This window comes from Tenrec ecaudatus, chromosome 12, assembly GCF_050624435.1.
Source record: "Tenrec ecaudatus isolate mTenEca1 chromosome 12, mTenEca1.hap1, whole genome shotgun sequence".
Classification (NCBI taxonomy): Eukaryota; Metazoa; Chordata; class Mammalia; order Afrosoricida; family Tenrecidae; genus Tenrec; species Tenrec ecaudatus.
Window position 1 is genome coordinate 26,698,733 of NC_134541.1, and position 16,519 is coordinate 26,715,251.

The window sequence follows — 16,519 nt, forward strand, 5'->3', positions numbered from 1 at the left end:
TATGAAAAACTGAGAATTACCAAAATTTGACGCAGAGACACAAAGTGAGACATGCTGTTAGATAAATGGCACCGTCAGGCCTCATCTACAGAGGGCTGGCACGAACTTCCATTTGTACCTACTTTCATAAATATTAGTCTAGGGTACACTGGTCTGACAGGGACCGGGAGAAGCCCCAAGATATTCTTCAAGGTAAGAACTGAACTGACTCCCATCTCCTATGGCTCTGAGTTTTCTGTTTTCAGCCAATCAACAGATAAGGCTACAGACACAACCCACTGCCTTCAATTTAATGGCGACTTCTGGCCATCCTATAGGATTTTCCAAGGCTGTACATTTTTACAGGCGCAGAAAGCTTCAGCCTTTTTCTCACAGAGTGGCTGGTGTCGGCTTGAACCGCTGACCTTGAAGTTAACAAGTTAAACTTACCCAACAGCATCGCCAGGGCTTCTGAAGGATATATAAGGTAAACACTAAGACCAGAGAGGTGACACACTCAACAACCAACCATATGAAGTCAAGTGGGTAGCATTTGCCCAGGGATAAAGTGAGGAACATGCTGTCACACCGCGGGGATTGCAATGAATGGCATGCATCAAAAGATGTTATTAGAAAATCAACTTACTCTTTAAACTTTTACCTAAACCACAAATAAAAAAAAAGAAATTTACAGCCTTAGAAACCCTACAGGGCAGTTCTACCCTCTCTTATATACTAGATATGAGTCAGAAACCACTCAATTGGCATTAAGTTTGGGACTGCTCTGGCCCTCCAGGACCTTGTCACCCCTGCTGCCCAGGGCATCTGGCAAATGAGCACCCAGGAACCGTCAGAGAGGAAGAAGGGGCTGTAGCTGTCAGCTGGTAAGCCTCAGCTCTACAGTTAGACGTTGATTTGATTTGGAACATGAAGAGTCTTAGTGCCTTTCCAACTAACACATTCTGCCACTGCGAAACAGTCCAACAGGAAATTTAAGGCGGAGGGAAGGGCGGGCTCTTAATCCAATTTGTAAAATCATTCATTTTAAAATCAAGAAACCAAGGGTCAGAGAAATAAATTGATGCAGCCAAAGTCACACCGCTCTTTAGCAAAGCAGGTCTGCTGTCTCATGACTTTCATAAAAAGACTATGAACCATTTTTATTTTTCACAGATCCTGAAAGCAGATTTTATTTACCCAAACATAAAAACAAACAAAGCCATCTCAGTGTGTCATCTATGGAGTACCTACCTTAAAAGATTAGTTCTGGGAATTCAAGAAAATGCCACAGGCAGGGGATTTAGACCAGTGGCTGACACATGGCAAGTACTCAAATGTTAGCTGTTATCTTGCTTACAATACTCTCCCTGGACTGGGGTTAGCCGGTCCGTGGCCCACAGAGCACGTGCCTGCCTACAGTGCTTGCCTCCTGCTGCCCAGACAGGGCTGGGCAAAGAGCAGCTTCCTACCTGAGGAAGGTGGGGCTTTCCTCCATGATGGCCACTTGTTCTTTCCCTTGGCTGCCAGTGCCCATCAGGAGAACAATCAGAGAGCTCTTTTAGCTCGCCATTTCCCCCATCAGGTATCACCCACTTATGAGAGCAGAAGGTCAACCACCATCAGACTATCGCTTCCAGGAGGGAGAAGGAAAGCATTAACTCACAGCACCTCACTCATGTGAGAACTCTTGACCACCAGATCAAGGCTGCGTGGTAGGACGAATCAGTGGCCAGAGCATGTTCTCATCTCTACAAGAGGATGGCAACTTGAAAAGCCAAACAGCAGTGGGTATGTACTGAAAGGGATTCCTACCGCCTAAAAGTGGGATACAGGGCTTGCCACCCACATTGCATGATCTTTACTTTGCCAATCTCATCTTCCATCATCCACAGCCAAGAACCCCATCCAGACACCAGCCAAGTGGGCTCTTCGATAAAGCCCTCCTTCAAACCCTATATCCGTCAATGCCCATTTCTCTACTTCATGCTTCCCTGGAGCTAGATGTCACTACGTAAGGACATTCTGGTCTACTGGATGTGAACAGAAGTGATGTGCGGCACTTTTTGGGTTGTATCCTTAAAATCTAAGAAAAAGACATATTCTTCCTTTCCCAGCATGGTGAGAGCCGTCTGGGACCAGGCAGAGGAAAGTAACACCTTCAGCTTAAGCTATGAGAAAGGGGTTGGAGTCCGGAACTTCAGAGTCATAGCAAAGCTGCCATAGACAGTTTGGAGTTTGAGTTTCTGATAGTTGACCGCTTACGTTTTGCTAAAGAGAACATTAAATCTTAATGGCACAGGACAAGACAAACTACAAACACATACCACTGGATGAGGCAGGCCATTAGCGTGAGGTCAGAATGGTGTCCAACAGTTTGCTGAGATACACAGCTTTAAAAGGGATGGGAGGTCAAATTAAAAATGCCACAAAAACATGATTGGTGGCAGATCAATACATCACAGTCACTGCAGGACTCCTGAATTAGGATCACAGCCATGATCGAGACACATACATTATGTTAAACAGAGGCCCTTACAGTGCTGGTTCAGGGGTTTCTCTGAGGCAGCCAGGGCATTATAACTCCCAGTACAGTGACCTGCATCGAGGTGCTCTCAAGTCAATTTTGACATAAGTGACCCTGTGTGGCAGAGTAGAGCTGTCCCGTAGGGTTTTCTAGAAATTAGTTCACCAAATTTTTGGTGGTTAAAAGAGTCAACCTTTTGATTAGCAAGCAAGTGCTTCCATATATAGTTACTTTAGGTATCAGGCAAGCTTAGTTGTGAAGACTTGCAAAATGGATGGAGGCAGGATTTCTAGTAAGATGTGAGTCTCTGGATTCATAACCTCTTCTCCTACTCAATCCTATTGGCGGAGAAATTGAGGGGGCAAAAATAACAATAATCTCTGTAGGTTATCTCTTAACTCTCATCCTGACCATTCTACTGGAAGCCCCAGAAAATCTCTATCAGAGAACTCAGGTTCCCATTTGCCCTAATCCAAGTATTCATCATAAAACCAAACGAAATTCCTTGAGGCTTCCTCACCCCCACCATCATGACCCCAGGACTGCCTTCACTGCAGCTAGACCGGAGCATGTACACAGGTACAGAGAAGAGATCAGCGGTCACGACACATGGAATCCAGGAACAAGAGTGGCAGTAGAGATACCACAAGGCTACGGGGAAGGTGGGAAGGGGAGGGAGAGAGGAAGGGGGAACTGAACACAATGATTAACAACACATAAGCACAAGCACGCACTCCCCTCCAGGGAGGATGAACAACAGAAACTGTGGGAGAAAGAAGACAGCAAGGGGTCACGAGGGGGGGGGATAGGTGGGGGGAAGAAGAGCTAATACTAAGGGCTACTATCTTCTTTCTCCCACAGTTTCCAAGGTAAGCAGTTCTAACCCACCAGCTCCAGATCTTTGGAAAAAATAGGAAACTTTCTGCTCTTGTAAAGGTTTACAGTCTTGGAAACCCTAAGAAGTTCTATTATGTTCTGTAAGATGACTATGGATCAGAATCAACTCAATGGCAATAGGCTTAGTTTTGATTTGTGGTATGAAAATACTGTCAGATGTCCTATGAGTTCACATACAATCTAACACAGATACATTAGAAGTAAAAAATTTATAAACTTAAAAACTATACTGATGTTATAATTCCAGGTAAAAAGCTAAGAAATGTGGGATTCTTCCATTTCTGTCCATTTCAGATGAAATCCCCCAAAAGATTCTCTGTAAGAGGATATAAGAACATGAGATTTACAGCAGCTTTCAAAACTACCACTGTAGTTTCAATGCAAAATAAAGTGTTGTTAGAAAATGCCTTCAGTTGCAAGGAAGATAAAACAGGACTCAAATTTATACGCCGTAACAAAATCACCACCCTTTTGGTCTTCAGTGTTGCTGCCGGTGGGATAGGGTGCAGGTTTACAGGGCTGGGGGTGGGAAGGAATTACCCTGCCCAGGCTCCTCTAAGTCGGAGTTCTTCTACTGGCTTCTGCAGGGGTTTCCCCTTCCTGACTATCCCCACTTCAGAGTGTGAGGAACAAACTCTCTAGAGGTTAGGGCAGTAACAAAAGATATTCCTACTTCCTCCAAGCGGAAACAGCACATCTTACCAGCACATAATCCAATTCGTTGGTCATGGTCAACTTTATAAAATTCAAATTGACCAGATCAGCCTAAGACCTGCTTCTGCATTTCCCAGATACGTAAGTCCTTGGACCCAAGCAGCAGAGCCCTCCAGGACACAACAGAAAATCCAAACACTTACTTGGGGAACTGGCCGAGACTCGCTTCCTGGCCAGACTCTCCTGGCTGGCCTTATCTGAAGCTGCAGAACCCCTTGTTTGGACATGTCTTTTCCCAGAACTTTCCTCAGGCTCTGGTGACTTCTCCATTCCATGGAAATATTTCATATGATAGTGTAATAATTTGGCTTTGCGGAAAAATTTTAAACAGTCCACAACCTTGCATCTGAACTTGTGGTCCAGGTCAACAGCTGGTGTTTTGGATGCCACAAAATCATCTGTTTTCTTTAAAGCATTTGTTACTGAAAAACAAAAACAAAGATCTCTTTTGTTTATCCTGTAGTTAGTACAAATTATGGGACAATGCATAGCAACAAAGTGAAAGAGTCATATGTATACACAGTCAGAGGCATTGATTAGACAGCTATTACCCCCTAAACTTATCTCTATCCACTGAGGGGATAGAAATAACTTGAAATAGAGATACAACTGTGATTTATCTTTTGAAAGAATAGATTGACATGTTTAAGGAGACATGTAGTTCTTATGTTACCACAAGCTTTGGAAAGAGATCAGAGGAAAATCCTAAAGAAAAGTGAGGACCACTTATTACTCATGAGTTAGAGCACATTCAGATTCACCCCCATTCTGGCACCTATTTGAAGAGATATTGCAAGTTTCATTCCACAAGTAAAGATACTAACACAATAAAATGAGTCAGCCTCCTCCCAAATGTATGTATATATATATATGTGTGTGTGTGTGTGTGTGTTTCCTTGTGTATAAAGATGTTATGTTTACACTATACTGTAGTCTACTAAGTGAACAATATCATGAAAACAAAACATTGTTAAATTTTCCAACAAAATATGGCACAGGGACATAAAGTCACCACATGCTATGGGACAAATGGCTCCAGTAGACTTAGTTTGACTAAGGTTGCCACCAACCTTCAGTTTGTAAGAATGCAGTATCTGTAGCACACAACAAAGCACCAGGGAATAAAATGAAGAATGCATATAGAGAGAAGTAGGGAAGCATTTTAGTATGAAATTGAAGGGATTTTATAAAAATCTCTGCATAGGGAAAGTATTACAAAGGATTTCAGTAGTAAGCGTTTCAGATTTCACTATAAACGTTTGCTCAGAAGAACCCCAAGACTGTAAAATAAAATAACAACCAAGTAATGGAGAGAGAAGAAATGAAAACTTAAGAGGACTTGATCAAATTCAAAGGCAAAATCATTTTAAACATTTGACCTTCATGTCATTATCAAGCACCAATAACTAAAAGTAAAACTGTCACACATAAGGAGTCCAAGAGTTAGAAACTTCATTTACTGACTTTCACTAAATCTTCACTCCAATAAGGATACATCTCAAAATCAGCACTGGAATATGTTTGTGTCCTAAAGATACTTTCTATTTATAGCAGAAGACAAAGAAATAGGATCAGTGGTGACATTTTCCTGGTTCACACCAGTTCAGCAGAATCAATACCTAATTTTTGTTAAAGTAGCACTTGTAATAAAGGTTGTCTACGATGGGCTCAGCCACCCAACGTAGAAACCACAAATCTACCTCCCTTCCTCTTCTTTAACATTCATCTGGACACCCCCTTACAGTAGGGTCAGGGGGAGGGGACAGCCAGTCAGGGTGCAGGGTAGCAACAATGAAACATACAACTTTCCTCTGGTTCCTAAATGCTTCCTCCCCCTCCACCCCACCACTATCATGATCCTAATTCTACCTTACAAATCTGGCTAGACCAGAGGATGTACACTGGTACAGATAGGAACTGGAAACACAGGGACTCCAGGACAGATGATCCCTTTGGGACCAGTGCTTAGAGTGGTGATAGCGGGAGGGTGGAAAGAGGGTGGGGTGAAAAAGGGGAAGAACAACAAAAAAGTGGGTGAAGGGAGACATCAGACAGTGTAAGATATGACAAGATAATTTATAAATTATCAAGGGTTCATCAGGGAGGGAGGAACAGGGAGGGAAGGGGGGAAATGAGGAGCTGATGCCAAGGGCTTAAGTGGAGAGCAAATGTTTTGACAATTATGAGGGAAACGAATGTACAAATGTGCTTTACACAATTGATGTATGTATGGATTGTGGTAAGAGTTGTATGAGCCCCAATAAAATTTTTTTAAAAACCAAAACATTCATCTGAGCAAGTGTATACTAAGCACCCATGGTAATGTTCATCCTGCCCAAAGGTATAAAAAGTAGACTAAACTATGCTTGTAATATGTATTCATTTCCTAAAACTCATTATACTTTTGATGAAAGTACATTTTTGTTCCCTTATGTTAGTTACTTCGGTAAACATATAATAATAATAAACTATATAATATAAAAAGTACCAAACAACCAGAGGGTAGCATGCTGTCATTAATTTTAGTTCAATTTATTCACCCCAAATTCCTACGAGATATTATGAGTGAATCATGCAATTCTTTGAACACCTCTGCAAAGTGTTCAAAGAGTTGAAAATATTATCAGAACAATTGCTCAAAGTTCAGCAGAAGCGTAAAGCGGTTTTTTGAAGATGAACATACATGTTCAGAGAAGAGAAGTTATCTGTTTCTAATCTATCAAATACAATGACTATTGCCTAATTGGGCTACCTCTAAAGGAATGGGATCCTATTATTACAGTGAAAAGAAGTTTAAGGAGTAAACCCCACAGCTGATGATGCTTGGATGAAAGGGAAGCCTAGTGCAAGAAGAATGTCAATGAAGAAGCAATATCGAAATATCTTAAGTAACAGTTTTATTGGTTTTTGTCAGGTATTACTTGATTTCTTTCACCGATAGCTTAAAACTCTTTCTTGTAACATAATCTAGCTCTGTGCACTTCTTTTACTTTTCTGACCTAAGAATTAACTGTGTGGAGTAATAAGCTTGCTTTCAGTGTATCTCCTTTATACTTAAAACGGTCATTAGGACATCGAACTAGTTGTTTAATTATTTTAACCTGACCACTGAATAGGATCCAAATCAGTAAAATGAAGAAAGAGAAGAACAGGGAACGTGAAGAGAAAATGGAATACTTACTTATCTGACAAATGGTTGCAAAGAGGAAAGTTTTAATCATGGAGAGATCAAAGAATCAAATTTCTAAAATAACTCAAAATTCTTAGCCTCCACTTTCTCTAAAACATCCTCCTCTAGGGCATATTAGGTTGAATTATGTGAACTTGACAATTATGTTAGTTTAAAAAGTCAACATAATCAGGGTTTTTTTTTTCATTTTCGTTTTTTTTTTTCCCCCCAATCTTCCCCAAATCCCTGTAGACAACTCCTTATGTGTGAACAATGCTAAGGCTCAAAGTCAGAGTTTATCAGCACTGCCTGCCACGCCCTGAGGGTGATGGCAGTGAAGTTCAGCCACGGTAATCTCAGCCAACCATCCTTTGGCTTGTATTTGAAGACTCAGCTATAAGCTTCTTTATGATGAAGAGAAGAATATCACAATATAAACATCTTTGAATAAAAAAAAGAATTGAAAAAAATAATGTTTACCAATTCCTTGAATAAGTACCATTCTAATTGCTCATGTGTAACCACACTGCGCATTTGTATAAGCCAAAAGAAGTACAGTGGTTAAAAGAGTGAGCTTCCTAGCCAAATACCTTGTCTCAAATTCCGATTCCACATAGCTCCTCTTACTTCCATTTCCTTAAGTGCAAGGTGGAGACAACAACGGTTAACTACTTCAATGAATTGTGCAAATTAAAGAAATCACACCCAATGAGCCTATAAGACTGGCACACAGTAAGAGCTCAATGAAAGTTGGTTATTAACACTATACACATTCATTTTGGACTTATGAACAGTCACAAGATTAACCTGCTCATAGGTTAACAAAAGAGCAGCAGTCACCACCATGCCAGCCCAATGGGTATACTCATGCCAACAAAGCCTTATGCCATCAGAGGAGCAGCCTGAGTTTACAACCTTCAGCTACCTTTCAGGAAGTGCCTAAAGAAGCTGTACACGTTAATTTAGAGATCTGATTATCTAGCTTCTCATTTATAAAAGGACGTCATATCACCTACTTTACAAACTTGCACAAGGTGGGTGACCAATAAATGGAAGTCATTGGTGATTTTACATACAAAGCTCCGTAACCAGGCTTATGTCATTTCTGGATCTTGGCTGAAGACACTGACTATAATAAACACTCCTTTAACACCCCTTCTCTGCACTGGCTATGAGAAACATTAAGCTGCCAGCACTTGATTTTTGTCTACACCAAAATCAAACTAGTTGCCAATGTGAATTCCCTTATAAAAATGTAAATCTGTAACTGAACACAGTGTCTTTGGCCATATGTTATTCAATTGGGTTATTACTCCCACATTTTAGGGCATCTTACTTTCTACTGTTGCAGCCAAAGACATGATACAACTTGTATCAGTCTGGGCTAACAAAATCTTGCATTTTGTTTTATCTCTTTAAGTAATTTCATACAATTATATAGGTGAGAAATGACATTTATTCCTAATAAACTCAATTTGGCTATTTTAGTTTAAAAAGTGTATAATCTTACATTTCTTAGTTCTTGATCCAAGGTGATGACAAAGCTAGGAGGAGAGTGCTGTGGACAGCCTTCAGAACAGTCTTCAGGCTGACACCAATTAATCCATTCTCTCGAAAGAGATGTCTAAGCCAATTAAATTTCATCTAGTCTATTATTTCTCCTCTTTGTCCATAAATAAATTTCAAGAGATGTGGTCAATCTGCTGAGATAAAATAAGATACTTATGATCTTAATAGCTACCAACCCAGTAAGCCTCTCAAAAAAGCAAAATCCTCTCTGCCTCACAGCTAAGTAAAATGGGCTGTACCAAAAGTGAGCAGGCTTGGCTCACCAGTGGCCACTGAGAGGCAGTACTAGAATCACAGAGGCTTTAGCTAAACAGAAAGCCTCCTCCCCAGGAAAGGCACAGACAGGAAGCCCCTGGACCAAACCAGGCACCCTTTTCAATGGGACATCACTAACAAGACAAAGTGAATTGCTAATTATATATATATATTTGTGTGTGTGTGTGTGTGTGTGTGTCTGACTGAAACATCAAAAACAGTAAAGATTTGAGTACTACGGAAGTGCAAGAAGTAAGGTTACCCAGTAAACTCAACTTGGAGCTGTGCAATTCTCTGATGTTATGCCCAGATGATTAAAAACCTGTCTGAATCTACCCTGCACTGTTGTGGAAAATAATCATCACAAGCATGCAGCAGGCAGCATATAAATCAGTTAAAATAATATCCATTTTGGTTAAATAAATTTAGCGGAAGGACCACTGTGGGAGGTGGAAGAGAGGAGTAGGAAATTTGTGAGGCTATCACTGCGGCTACACCAGCAAGAATGAAAATCATGCACTGTGTGCAAAATAGCTTTTATCTCTTAATGAAATCTCAGCTTTTATGTGATTGTAGTCTATAATGCACATAACAATAACAACATGTTGGCAGTTTCCATCAGCAAGTGGACACTTCCAGGCCCCTGCATTATTCAATAGTCATCTACTTAAACACTCGACTTAAACAATTGTCTGTTCTCCGGAAGGCCTCGCATATTGAACTGTTTTGTTTTGATGTAACACATTCTAGGATACAAAAATACTGGGTTTTACATATTTCATGATTTTATCCCAACTTTCCCATGTTAGACATGTGATGGAGCACAATTCAAAATGCGAGAAATAGTTGTAAAGATCAATAATTGGCACATGGAATGCACCAAATATGAATATAAGAAAATTGACTATCACCAAAACTTAAGTGTAGCCCATAAAGATCCACGGTCTCAATGTGAGTTTGTTGAAATAGACCGATATTGGCCATTTAGGAATAATACATTCAAGAGAAATGGCATCAAATACATAATCAAAAAGTATATTTCAAGATCTGCCTTGAGGTACAATGCTGTCATAGGATAAGGTCTGTCTGCATACAAGGAAAAATCAGTCAGCACAACTATTTACACACTAATCACTAAAGTGTTAAAAAAAACTGAAAAATTCTACTAATTTCTTTAGTTTGAAATCGCTCAGATAGGTAATAAAAATGCTTTGATAATGACTAGTGATTACAATGCAAAAATCAGAAACAAATTAATAGGTGTAAACTATGGCCTCTGTAATAGAAACACAGCTGGCCATCACATGATAGAATTTTGCACAATCAACAAATTCTTTATTTCAAATGCCTCCAGGTGGCATACACAGGAATCAAGTTGACTATATCTGTGTAAAAGATGATGGAGGAGCAAAATATCATCTGTCAAAACAAGGCCAGGGCTTGACTCTGGAACAGATCACGAATTGCTCAGATTCAAATTCGGACTGAAGCTGAAGAAAATTAATACAAGTCCATGAAAACCAAAATATGACTTCAAGTATATCCCACCTGAATTTAAAGATTATCTCAAGAACAGATGTGACACACTGAACACTAATGATTGATGACCAGAAGGGTTATGGAATGGCATCAAAAACATCTCACAAGAACAAGCAAATGGTCACTACAAAGACAGGCAAGAAAGGCCAAAACGGATGTCAAAAGAGACTCTGAAGCTTGTTCTGAAACACAGAGTAGCTAAATGAGAAGAGAAGAAATGAGGAAGTAAAAGAGCTGAACAGAACATTTCAAAAGACAGATTGAGAAGGTAGAGTGAAGCACTCTAAGGAAATATGCAATGACCTGGACTTAGAACGCCACAAAGGAAGAACACAGTCAGCAGAAAGAACGCACACAAAAAAGGTTTTGAGTAGGGGTCTCATACTACAGTATTTGTCTTTTTGCTCCCTAAAAGCAAGGATGGAGAAAATTCATCTGATATACACTAGGCATGTTATCAAGAAAGACCAGTCCCTGGAGAAGGAAATCACACTTGGTAAAGTGGAGTGCAGCAAAAAAGAGGCAGGCCCTCGTCAAGATGAATTGGCACAGTGGCTACAATAGGCTCAAATCATGAATTATGAAATCTGATAGAGAAAAGCAAAGCACAGGAGGATGTGAACTCCTGAGAGACTGGAGTACTCTACAAAACTCGAGGATAAATGGATTTTACAATGCATCTGAAGCTTCCAAAAGCAGCCAGCTATGTTCTCCTACAAGTGAGGTCCATCTACTCTTTTCAACTGAGGAATTTTGTGAATAAAAGAAAACCTGCTAAAATGATATCTACTCTTGGGATACTATGGTCCTTGTCAACATGACAACGGTTGCTATGATACAGAAGGACAGATAATATGCAAATGAAACCCTCAATGGAGTCTAATTCAAAAGCTAGGGATGGAGGATAAATATTGTTGATCTTAAGCTGGGAGACAGTTGGCAGCACTGCCGTGTGTGCAGAGCACACGGTGCGCTCTTCCACATGAGCTCACAAATCTCTGCTTGAAGAATCCCGGCACAGCTGAGCACTCCTTCCTGAGTTCCCAGGCTCATATCCCAAGCGTCTCTCCTTGTTCCTACCTTTCCTAAATTACTACTAAACCCAGGTTTACGCCAAGAAAAATGGTCTGCAGAATTTGTTTTTAATAATGGCAACTCTGGGGAATGTTGCCATTTCCTTTCTTTGAGGTGGGGGGGGGGGGCAGTGTGTATGTGTCAGACAGAGGATAAATTGTCTCTTAATAATCCCCACCTCCTATCATCCACATCACTCTTGTGTAGCTCCTCATTTTGAGAATGGGTCTTTACACAGGGAATCCAGGGCGGATGATTCCTTCGGGACCAGGGGTGTGAGTGGTGATACTGGGAGGGTAAAGGGAAAGTGGGTTGGAAAGAGAGAACCGATTACAAGGATCTACATGTAACCTCCTCCCTAGGGGATGGACAACAGAAAAGTGGGTGAAGGGAGATGTCGGACAGGGCAAGATATGACAAAATAATAATTTGTAAATTATCAAGGGCTCAAGAGGGAGGGGGGAGCAGGGAGGGAGAGGGAAGAAAAGAGGACCTGATGCCAAGGGCTTAAGTGGAGAGCAAATGCTTTGAAAATGATGAGGGCAATGAATGTACAGATGTGCTATACACAATTGATGTAGGTATGGATTGTGATGAGTTGTATGAGCCCCTAATAACGTAAAAATAAAAAGGGGGGGCCTTTAACCAACAGAAGATGGCAAACGTAGCATAAGACTAGAACCATATCTGTCTTACTAACAGACACTTTCCCATGCTGGCTTGAAGAAGTGGCTAAGTTGTGAACTACCCTATGTAGGGGATCGGAGCGGCCAGGAATGGTGAGTGACCCCAGGAAAAATCCCCGAGATGCTCCTGAGGGCAGCCCGCAAGGAGCCAAAGCTTGTCAACAAAACCACAAGAGCCTGGAAGGGTTTCTTCATCAACAGTCTTTTCAGATGAGAACTCAGCCCCGATCAACCTCTGAGTACAGCCTTGCAGAGGGTTTAACGAAGCTGCCCAGACTCCTGACTCACAGAGACTATCAGCAGAAAGGGAGATGTTTTAAGCTACTATGTTTGTGATAAAACTGTTACAAAATGCACATGTTCCCTCACAATAAGTGTTATAAATCCTAATCTCTATGCCTAAATGGTCTAATCTCATTTGGGAATGGACTGTCTTTGATATATCAATGAGGCAGAATTATTATAGTATGTATCTTCAGTTAATCTTTTTCATACATAAGAGATTAAAGCATGTGAACAGAGAAAGATGGAGTTGAACAGATGCCAAGACACATGGAGATCTTTAAGGAAACAGGAAGCAGAAGCTAAAGAGATGAGGCCGTTTATAGAGAGCTAAAAGAGAGGGAGCCTTCCCACTAAATCAGGTGCTATAGACTTCTAGCCTCCTACACTGAAAAACAAACTTGCTTGGTAAGGCTCTCCAGTTGTGGTATTTCTGTTGTAGCACCACTAGATGACTAGGATGAGAAGCAAGTCCGCAACCTATTCTTACACAATTGAAAACATTATATATTTTAGTATCTTGAAAGAAAGAAGAGACAGAGAAAAGTAAATATGATAAACTACAAATAATTGGGGAATTTGGGCAAAAGTAAAAGAATTATTTGTACTAAAAATATAACTCCTTTTTAGTAAATTTGGCATCCTTTCAAAATAGAAACTTCTTTTAAAATATATACAGAAAAAATACTTTGAAGCCACAGCATAGCTAAGTGGGAGGAAAATAACCCTGCTAACACACGGGTGTTGGGGAACCTTCCATTGCTACATGCACACTCAGCCACCAAAAAAAAAAAAACCCTGAGAATTGATTCCACAAGATGGCAGCGTTGCCCCAAATGCCAGTGCTGGATTTCCAGCAGGGACTACTGTCACTTTGAGCTTGCTGTGTTGCCTTCCTGGCTCCTCCTCCATTCCCCAGGGGATCCCTTTCACAGGGACTTCTTAGACAGTGACTCCATTTCAGATGTGAAACTTCCAAGTCTGTCACATCAGGAAGAAGCAGGATCACTAAGCAGTGACTAGTGCAGCATCCTGGCGTCCAGGGGTCTGCTAGATGTTTCTGATGACAATGATCTTACCGCCCTCCTTGCTTACATAATACATTCCTGGTGAATGAGTTCTCAACAACCCCTCCTCCTCTCCCCGCTGGGAAATCTTCTGGATCATTCTGTACTCACCACTAAACGCCTGTTCCAAAAGAAACACCAGGAACAGGAACACCAGCCAGTTTGCAGATCAACAAATCTCCCCATGTCAAATTAAAGGCATCCCTCTGCCTGGAGTACTGATCGACATTACTCACACACACACACACACACACACACACACACACACACACACACACACACACATCTCTTCAAACTTAGTCAACCAACTAAGCCTCTGACTGGGTGACAGCAGAGGGGTTGTATACCACACTTCCCTTGACCTGTATAGTGCTCTGCACCTCATCAGATGAGACTAAGAACCAGCTGGGAGACGGGAGACACCGATGCAGCATTCCCAGCCATTAGAAGTATGCGACTAGAGTTCCCTTCCTACCAAGTATTAGGCTGTTCACCTACAAAACTGGGAGAGTATAAAAATCCTAAATTCTATAGCTGTAAGACATTCTTTGAGAAGACTCAGGGTAGACTCAAAGCTCCAACCTTTTAATCACTTAAAGTGAATTGTGATTTAAACTTCTATGTGGCAGGCCTACATTATCCCTTATAAGTGAGGAAATAGTGGCGGGGCGGGGGGGGGGGGGGGATGACCATGCCTGATTTCCACCGCTACACAAGGAGAAGTAAACCTCAACTCTACATCTGCCCAAGCATGATTGCTGTAAGGTCAAGGCCAAGCATGCCTCCACTTGCCAACCCTGGTTATCCTAGTCAAACCCCAGCCGTCCCTCCAATGACATTCTACTCTGCAATCATCTCTTTTTCTTTTGCAATAATCTCTTGCAATACTAACACAGAACACACAAACAGTACTACACGTTCACAATTAAGGGATCTGTAAGACAATAGTTACAAGAAGTCAAGATTAGAAATGTTAGGGATGTGGGGGTGGAGGGAATCTTCCACAACTGATTGTGGTGATTATTGTGCAACTCTTTTTGAAGTGATTGAACTATTGAATTGTGTGATATGTGAATTAACTGTCAATAAAACTGTTTTTTATCTGTAACTACAAGTAAATTTATTTGATCATACAATATCTGATTCATGTAGATGTTATTCTGTCAAAAAGTTTAAGATTCCTTAAAAAAAATTAATGTTTAGGATGGAGTTCTCTTGTCTGCTGCACCTCTTCTTAGATGATGTCTCGCCCTCTCTCTTCCTCTGCCACAGCAACATTGCCTCTTGGCTTCTGCCCTGCCCAGGCTGTTACAAAGCTCCTTGAGCACTGGTAAATGCCCACCGAACACTCCACTCTGCAAGCTAGCTGCATGCCTGAAAGCATTTGGCTTTCCTGCCACCCCATTTACCACTGTGTGCGACTGCCTCACGCACTGACACCTCTCCACACAGTGATCTCAGACACACTTGACCTCGACTCTTCTTTCTTGATGGTCAAGGGATTCTTTTTGGTGCTTCTGAAAAGTGATTAATCCCCTCATCTTGGTCCCATACACCCTATTTATATGTATCCACCAAGGCATTTGGTAATGTTACAAAGGCTATGGGAGAGCCAGAGTAAATAATTGCATTTACCACAGTTTGGTCTCTATTCCCATTGTTATATTCTATGTACTTTACCTTACTTTCTTGTAACACGAAGACTTCTAGTCTTATTCACCCTCTGGATAAGAAGCCAGACCTGCGAAGGCCGACTAGAGATCTCAAGCATATCTCTTACCCCTAGACAAAGAATCCTCAATGAATTTTCCACAATAGATAATTGATGATATGGCAGACCACAGGTAGATAAAATTTTGGAGACATACACAGGAAATATTCAACACTAAAACAACTATAACTCTATGGCTTAGAAGTTAGGGAGAACACAAGGGCAAGAAAGCTAAACTCTGAATCTGATCTGCTTAATTTAAAAGTAAATCATTTTCTACACGTCATGTAAGTGCTGGACTACTAACAGAAATGTTGGCAGTTAAACCCATCAGTCACTCCAAAGGAAGAAGATGAGGCTCTCTGCTCCCATAAAGATGTATAGCCTCAGAAAACCTATATCCAATAGCTTTGAATCAGAATTGAATTGATGGTGAGTTTGATTTGATTAGAACAATCAGATTAGATAAATGAATCTAGATTTCAACTCCTTTGTTCATTGACTTTCATGCAGAATAATTTACAAATGAGATGCCCTAAAATAGGGTCTGTGCCCACCCCTCTCAAAATGTATGTTGAATTTGTGGTCCTTCTACCTGTGATGTGATCCTACTTGGAAATAGGTATGGTAGATCTTAAACCTTACAATTTCTGAGAAATTAAAAAGCAAGAGTAGATACAAAGACACACAGGAAAACAGATGCCAAGGAATGCCAAGGATTACCAGGATATACCAAAAACTGCAAGAGAGGCTCAAAGAAAGCAACATAGCTAAGAGTCTGGTCTGGACATTTAGTCTCCAGAACTGTGAGACAATTAGTTCCTGTCTTTAAAGCTACCCACATGTGGCACTCTTGTCACAATAGCACTAGGTAACTAAACAGGCAGTTATCGCGGCACCTACCAAACGTTTGTTGACTAAATTTAATGCATGGACAGGAGGCCCATTTCCCAACAGTGCAGGTTATCTGCGAATGGCCAAACTGGTAGGGTCCAAGTTCAGAGAATAATCTGTTTTATAACCTAAACAAATGCCTGTCCATGTAGAACAATG

General features: G+C 40.9%; 1 protein-coding gene across 3 annotated transcripts in view; it reads right to left on the reverse strand.

Moving 5' to 3' along the window:
* PHF20 (PHD finger protein 20) overlaps positions 1-16,519 on the reverse strand; it is a 134,076-nt gene that overhangs the window by 29,730 nt on the left and 87,827 nt on the right. For all 3 annotated transcript variants that reach the window (XM_075563694.1, XM_075563692.1, XM_075563693.1), the window contains one exon: positions 4,258-4,536. In XM_075563694.1, coding sequence (XP_075419809.1) covers positions 4,258-4,536 — 279 coding nt within the window. The remainder of the gene's footprint in view (positions 1-4,257; positions 4,537-16,519) is intronic.